Raw genomic sequence first — 8,183 nt, forward strand, 5'->3', positions numbered from 1 at the left:
CGATGATTATTAGCACATTTACAGAAGAGACATAACTACGTAAGATCACCCAAAGGTAATGATTGCTGAGTCAGCGACCAATGACATCATCATACACACTTTAGTACAGTCCTTTCAGAAATACTGACAGCCAACTCTGCAGAGAACATCTCACACTTATTAAATACACATTAGGTGATGGCACATAATATTGGCAAAAATACATTATTTTTCTTAGTCAACTAAGATTTTGCCAATAAGCCCATTGAAGAGCAGTCAGTCCTTAGATTAGCTATTCTTTAACAGTATGGCCATGGATGGATTGGATCAAAATTCAGTCAGTCCAAAAAAAAAAAAAACTTCTGTTTGCAGCTCCCCCTTATACTTACATTACCCCCTGGATCTCACCATCCTCATTGGCTCCCACTGCTGTCAATCACAGCCAGTGAGGAGGGAGCAGGGGCCAGGTTAAACCATGCCATGTGGGTCTTATGGACACACAGAGGTGGCTTGGGAGCAAACATGCACAAGTGCCCCCAGAGCAAGCGGGGACCCGGGAACAGGAGGATCACCCCATCCTCATTGGCTCCCACTGCTGTCAATAACAGCCAGTGAGGAGGGAGCAGGGGCCAGGTTAAACCATGCCATGTGGGTCTTATGGATACACAGAGGTGGCTTGGGAGCAAACATGCACGAGTGCTCCCAGAGCAAGCGGGGACCCGGGAAGAGGAGGATCTCCCCATCCTCATTGGCTCCCACTGCTGTCAATCACAGCCAGTGAGGAGGGAGCAGGGGCCAGGTTAAACCATGCCCTGTGTGTCTTATGTACACACACAGGTGGCTTGGGAGCAAACATGCACGAGTGCCCCCAGAGCAAGCGGGGACCCAGGAAGAGGAGGATCAAGGCTGCTCTGTACACAGAGCTGGTAAGTATATATTTATTATTTATTTTATTTTTTTTATTCTTAAGCCTTAGGCAGGCCATAGACAATGCAAAAGAAATTTGCATGATTCCCCCATCAACACAGGCAGTGCTGACAGGCGAATCCCTTCTGGCGAGAAATTGTCTGCTCCCAGCAGGGGGCGGGATAAGCCTCCCCCACTAGGAGAAAACAGTGATTATTGCTAAGGGCTATAACAGCCGCTAGCATTAATCGCAGGGAAATCCAGCAGGCTTGTTGTACACAAGTCGATTGATCAATCAACTTGGTACATTCAGCCTGCCCACACATGGTTCGAATCTCAGGCAGTTCAGCAGGAACCGTCTATGGCCAGCCTTAGTATCACTTTAGGGCTGGGTTTACACTATCGCGATGTTAGACATCACATGTAATTCGCACCGCATTGCTGTGCAGATCACATGCGATGTCTGTGCGACGCGAATTCAGACTGTATGGCTGAATTTGTATTCGGACAAAAATGGTGCAGGACCCTTTTTTTGGTATGCACTGGAATCGGATTGCATATGTGTTCACTAGGGATGCACCGAAATGAAAATTTTGGGCCGAAACCGAAACCGAAAATGCAGGATGCCCTTGGCCGAAAACCGAAACCGAAACCGAAAATGACTTTTTCCCCAAAAAAAATTTGAAATGGATAGAACAGGGACATAAACCAAAAACAGGCAGCGACGTACACCTACACCTGTCGCTGCCACCCTGTCACAGTATATGTACTGTGATGGGTTGGCAAGAGGTTAATTTAATTACCAATGGTATTTGTATTATGAGGCATGAGGGGTTAATGTATTGTCACTGCTGGTCACTCATCTATTAGTGACTGACCAGTGGCAGGTAATTAACCCCTTTGTGCTGCATTAGTGCAACCAGTGTTAATTAACACTGACACTGGTTGCACTAATGCAGCACAAAAGGGGTTAATTAACTGCCACTGGTCAGTCACTAATAGATGAGTGACCAGCAGTGACAATACATTAACCCCTCATGCCTCATAATACTAATAGCATTGGTAAGCTGCCTCAGCTCCCCTCCCCCCTCCCCCACTGCCTCAGCGTCCTCCTCCTCGGGTGTCCTCTCCTGCATTCAAAAGTCCCGCCTCTGGCCGGCGGCACCGCCTCTCAATGATGTCCCTACTACTCTGTGCATTATGAATGGACATACTAGGCGGGGGGCGGGGCGAGCGGCCGCTATAGAGAGAACTATTGTGATCCTTCACTGTCAGCTCCTCACGTCTATGTATGAATGAGAACTGAACTGAGCTGACACCGGGCGGGGGGGCGGGCGGAGCGGCCGCTATTAGCTGTGACTATGTGAGAGCTTCTCTTCCTTGTCAGCGGAGATACGTGCCTGTCAGGGAAGTGAAACTCTCACATAGTCACAGCTAATAGCGGCCGCTCCGCCCGCCCCCCCGCCCGGTGTCAGCTCAGTTCAGTTCTCATTCATACATAGACGTGAGGAGCTGACAGTGAAGGATCACAATAGTTCTCTCTATAGCGGCCGCTCGCCCCGCCCCCCGCCTAGTATGTCCATTCATAATGCACAGAGTAGTAGGGACATTATTAAGAGGCGGACGGCCGGCCAGAGGCGGGACTTTTGAAACCTGCCCTGCGCTGCGCTGCGCCCTCCTCCTTCCCCACGGCGGCCATTTTTATTTTCGGCACTGTTAACCCATTATCGGCCGAAATGAGAGAGGCTCATTTTCGGCCGATAATTTCGGTGGCCGAAATTTCGGTGCATCCCTAGTGTTCACACCCATGCGATCCAATTCCTGAACCATTTGGCAGTTCGCACTGCAATCTGCGAACAGATCTGGGGGTGTCAATAACTTTGTATTGACATCCACAGTGGTACACATAGGGCAGTGTGAACTGCCTGAGAGACATGCGATGCGAGAACTTGCACTGGAATCATACTGGTTCCGGCATTGCATGAGTGTGAACCCAGCCTAAGTTATAGGTTGACCATAGATGGATAGTTTCAATTTAAAAAAAAATAAAATGGATTCCCCAATCCACACATTTTGGTGTACGTTTAGTAACCGGTGTTAATTCTTGCATTATCACCATTCTCCTAACACGCTCTAACACCGCCAATTTTAACACCGGCTGTGAGGCTGTTTAGTAAACCGTGTTGTGTTGACTCCAGCTCGGTGATAAGCGGTGTTAGCGATCAGTGTGTTAGCACCGTGTTAGAGAGTGGGGAAGGTTTAACTAGCTGCACAGCAGACATCCAGTGTGTGAAAACCCATGATCCACAGTAAGCCCCCGTTCACACTAAGGCGACCTGTGAGGCGACCTGGTCGCCTCACAGGTCACCGTAGGTCGCCTCCCATAGGGAAGCTGCGGACCCGTTCTAATAGGAGCGACACAAGTCGCTCCGACTTAGAAAAAGGGTCCGGAGCTTCTTTGGGGCGACCAGGAGGCGACCGCCATAGACTTCAATGTTATGAAGTCCGTGCCGGCCGCTCCGAGGTCGCGGCGCGGTGCGAAGTAGCGTCGCCCCTATGTGAACGGGGCTTTAAGAAACATTGAATGTTTCTCAGAGCTGTTGAAAAATAAAAAATAAACACATGTAAAAGCACATACACACCCTGACTAATATTCTAAAATATAAATTTACATATATTATTTTTTTAAAACTACTATTCCTCCACCATCCTCCACCCTAAAGGATCATAAGTTAATCCTTAGAACTGAGTCTGAGTTATGGGGTTAAAATATAGCCAATTAAAAAAAAAAAAAACACATTTAAAACCTATACACACTTTTATTAAAATAATAAAGATTTGTTTTAATATTACCCTGCCATCCCTCCCACCTTAGCTAACTGCATTCATTTCCAGACACATTTCTTTTTCTCTTTTAGGGCTGGTTCACACGATGCAACACATGAATCGCACAGAAATGTACTGCGCATTCCTATGCGATTAAGACTGCATGCAAAATGTACTCCATTTGCGATTTGCAGTGGGTGTCAATAGAAAGTTAATGACACCCCAAACGCAGGTTGCAAACGCATTGCATTTTCCCACACCTGCCCGCACTGGACAAAAGATCTCATTACAGTGCGGTTTAAAAAGTAGTGAATGCACTACTTTTGGTGCAGCGTGGTGCGATTTTAGCCCATTCAAAACAAATTGGCTGAAATCGCACTGCATAGAACCACATGTAAATCGCACAGGAATGCACAGCTCATTTCTGTGCGATGCATGTGTAGGCATAGTATGAACTGGCCCTGAATGGGCTAAAATCGCACTACGCTGCACCAAAAGTAGTGCATGCACTTCTTTTTAAACCGCACTGTAACCAGATCGCATGGTACAAAAGTACTGTGCGATCCAGTGCGGGCAAACGCACTGCATTTCTAACCTGCATTTGGGGTGTCATTACCTTTCTATTGACACCCACTGCAGATCACAAATGGAATGCATTTTGCATGCCTTCTGATCGCACAGGAACTCACAGTGCATTTCTGTGTGATTCAGGTGCTGGCATGGTGTGAATTGGCCCTTAAAAGTACATATCAATCCTAGGTGTCAGCTGCCAAGCATCAGACATTCTTAGGCATACATTGACCACAGAGTTAAACAAAAAAATGACTTGATTCACCCATTCACACATTCCATTTATGTGGACGGGGAATTATTTCCACTGAGCTATTGTGTTCTGACCACAGGGATACTTCCCCTCTGTCAGAATACTGATCAGTACTGCAGGCTATAGCTGGCAGCACTAATTGATCGGGGAAAACCCCGACAGGCTGGTTGTACAGAAGGCCATCTACCACTCAACTTCTGTACAACCAGCCTGCCCATACATTGATGGAATTTCAGTTGGTCCGTGCTGAACCAGCCAAATTTCCGTCCATGTATGACTGGCTTAAGATAGTGGTCTCATGCAGTAAGAAATATGCACCTCTCTGTCATTGGGGTCTAATGCTCTCCTATCTCAGCACAGATGTCCCCTCTGCTCTGCCATTATATATGTGTGATATGTGAATGCTGCAGACACCGGGTTCTAGATGAACACATACCCTGCAGTCTACAATAGTGTTGTCCTGAAGCACTTACTGACCACAATGAGCAGTAAAATTCCTACACTGAAAAAAAATGCCTTAACACCTGGTCTGACTAGGTGTTAAATTCAGGGGGTTTAACACCAAGTTTACACTGGTTTTAAGACTCTTCTGAGCTAACACGGGTTACTAAACAGGTACATTCCTATACTAACACTGTAGTTATCACAGAGACAACACTGTAAGGTGAAGAGACGTGATATTTGGTTCCTACCTTAGTTAACACGGTTTACTAAACACATCTTAGGAAATTATCACCTTGATTCTCTGTGATAAAGCCTAACACCACTTAACACCACTTAACACCGGTTACTAGACGTACACCTCAAGGTGGATGGAGGAATCCTCCCTCCTGTGCTATTGTATACTGACAGCAGGGACTTCTCCACTAGAATACAGTGATCAGTGTTGCAGCCGATTGGCTGATGCACTGATTGAATGAACATTTATTTTTAAATTCCCATTGGAGAGAAGCCAATTATTAGACCATGGATGGGTCAAGGTATGTCCTTACTGAGCTGGGCAAATTTTCATCTATTTATGGCCAGCTTAAAGTGGATCTTCACCACCCCACCCCCTCCATCATTTTCTTTGGTTACCAACAGGTGTTTTCTGCACATTTTAGATACTCACCTGCCCAGTGGATCCGGTGTTGTCCTGCTGAGATTCTCTTCTCTTCTGTCACTGCCACCATGTTTTTGTGTGATGTCATCAGGAAGCTGCCAACTCTTCCAGGTGCAGCTGGTGCCCCTCCTGATGACGTGCTGCTAGGTCCATCCTCTCCTCCATTACTGAATGAAAGGCTCTTCCTCCTCGGATATGTCACATGCACATCCCAGGAGGCAAAAGGTGCCCAGTGCATGTCAGTTGCCTAGGTTAGAGATATGAAGGGTGGACCAATGACTAAAAGACTATGCCATCTGAGTAAAGAAGGGTGGATAGAAGGGATGATTGCTTTGCGGGTGAAGATCAGCTTTAAGGCCTGAATCCCATTTTAGGGAAATTGTACACCCAGATTTTATAGTGTTTGGACAGGCACACATGAGGAGTAGCTTCCAGGACTCTCCTGTACAGGTCAGTGGATGGGGTAGGGTACAAGGCCTGTCCTGGCATTGAGGACATTATCGGTAATTGGTCACATTGTTCCTAACCTGCCTGTGTGTGGGTGCTCTGAGGATCTGATTGCCCGCAGACACTGGATCTCTACATGATCTGGGGGAATCGGTTAGACCTGGACTGTATCATCCCATCTGGGGGAATCGGTTAGACCTGGACTGTATCATCCCATCTGGGGGAATCGGTTAGACCTGGTCTGTATCATCCCATCTGGGGGAATCGGTTAGACCTGGACTGTATCATCCCATCTGGGGGAATCGGTTAGACCTGGTCTGTATCATCCCATCTGGGGGGGATCGGTTAGACCTGGACTGTATCATCCCATCTGGGGGAATCGGTTAGACCTGGACTGTATCATCCCCTCTGGGGGATCGTTAGACCTGGTCTGTATCATCCCATCTGGGGGGGATCGGTTAGACCTGCTCTGTATCATCCCATCTGGGGGAATCGGTTAGACCTGGTCTGTATCATCCCATCTGGGGGAATCGGTTAGACCTGGACTGTATCATCCCATCTGGGGGGGATCGGTTAGACCTGCTCTGTATCATCCCATCTGGGGGAATCGGTTAGACCTGCTCTGTATCATCCCATCTGGGGGAATCGGTTAGACCTGAACTGTATCATCCCATCTGGGGGAATCGGTTAGACCTGGACTGTATCATCCCATCTGGGGGAATCGGTTAGACCTGGACTGTATCATCCCATCTGGGGGAATCGGTTAGACCTGGACTGTATCATCCCATCTGGGGGGATCGGTTAGACCTGGACTGTATCATCCCATCTGGGGGAATCGGTTAGACCTGGACTGTATCATCCCATCTGGGGGAATCGGTTAGACCTGGACTGTATCATCCCATCTGGGGGAATCGGTTAGACCTGGACTGTATCATCCCATCTGGGGGATCGTTAGACCTGGACTGTATCATCCCATCTGGGGGGATCGGTTAGACCTGGACTGTATCATCCCATCTGGGGGGATCGGTTAGACCTGGACTGTATCATCCCATCTGGGGGGATCGGTTAGACCTGCTCTGTATCATCCCATGTGTATGTACATCATCATGTGATCAGAGGACACAGGGACAGATCTGATCACATGATGAACATATGTTACAGAACTTCCTACCCCAGTCCTAGTATTCCTCTCCTAGCACATAGATGTCTCCAATGTTATGGTGATGGCTGTGATGTAAACATTGGGGTTTTGTATTTCCTCCATTCATCAGCAGACAATTCTCTGACATTCAATGAGTAGATTCCCCTCACCCAATGCAGTGATCACATTAGGGGCTGCCCCTCCCATTAGATGGTCAGCTCCTGGGCCAAGGAAGGGGGCGGTACTTACATGAGGTCGGGTCTCTGGCGGTGTATGAGGGCGCAGAACGCCAGACCGTCCCGGAAGGAGGAGCTGAGGTCGGTGATCCGGACGCCCGGGTAGCCCTCACACTGCTGGGCACACCACTGCTGCAGAGCCCTGGAGGCGGACATCATGGTGAGGCTCTACCGACTCACTACAGTCATGTGACAGGTGTACGGAGGGCCTGGCGGCGACCCTTCGTCCTCTACCAGCGGGACGTCCCCTGTGTCCCCAGTCCCGGCAATCTCTAGATTTCTCTCCGGGTCTTTCTCCGTCGTTCCCGGGCGGTGTCTGTCCTCTGCTTGCCCCGCCTCCCCTCACAGCTCCTCCTGTGCAGCGGGCGCTAGAGGGCGCTCGTGCAGCGCGGAGTGTAGCAGAGATAGCCCAGTGCGGGCTTCACCTCATATCTAAGCCTTCCCTCTGACTTGTCAGTCATTAGGTGTGATGGATGGAGCTCAATGAATGGGAGCTCTGTTATATCACCCCCAGTGTTTATTAAGAGCTGAACTTCTCACTTTAGGACAAGAAGTAGCCCTGACCTGCACCTATTATATGGGGGAGCTGCCTGGGTGGCTGAGAAATCACACCAGAGCAATTTAACCACTTAAGCCCCGGAAGATTTCACCCCCTTCCTGACCAGGGCCTATTTTGCGATTTGGCACTGCGTGACTTTAACGGACAATTGCGCGGTCGTGCGA

The 8,183-nt window shown here is 48.6% G+C and overlaps 1 protein-coding gene across 4 annotated transcripts in view; it reads right to left on the reverse strand.

Moving 5' to 3' along the window:
* The window catches only part of MICALL1 (MICAL like 1), a 211,254-nt gene extending 203,631 nt beyond the window's left edge, over positions 1 to 7,623 (reverse strand). For all 4 annotated transcript variants that reach the window (XM_082265216.1, XM_082265215.1, XM_082265214.1 and 1 more), the window contains exon 1: positions 7,474 to 7,623. In XM_082265216.1, the coding sequence (XP_082121342.1) occupies positions 7,474 to 7,619 (146 nt within the window). In that variant the 5' untranslated portion in view covers positions 7,620 to 7,623. The remainder of the gene's footprint in view (positions 1 to 7,473) is intronic.
* Between the last annotated feature and the right edge of the window lie 560 nt (positions 7,624 to 8,183).

This window comes from Pelophylax lessonae, assembly GCF_965119305.1.
Source record: "Pelophylax lessonae genome assembly, chromosome: 8".
Taxonomy (NCBI): Eukaryota; Metazoa; Chordata; class Amphibia; order Anura; family Ranidae; genus Pelophylax; species Pelophylax lessonae.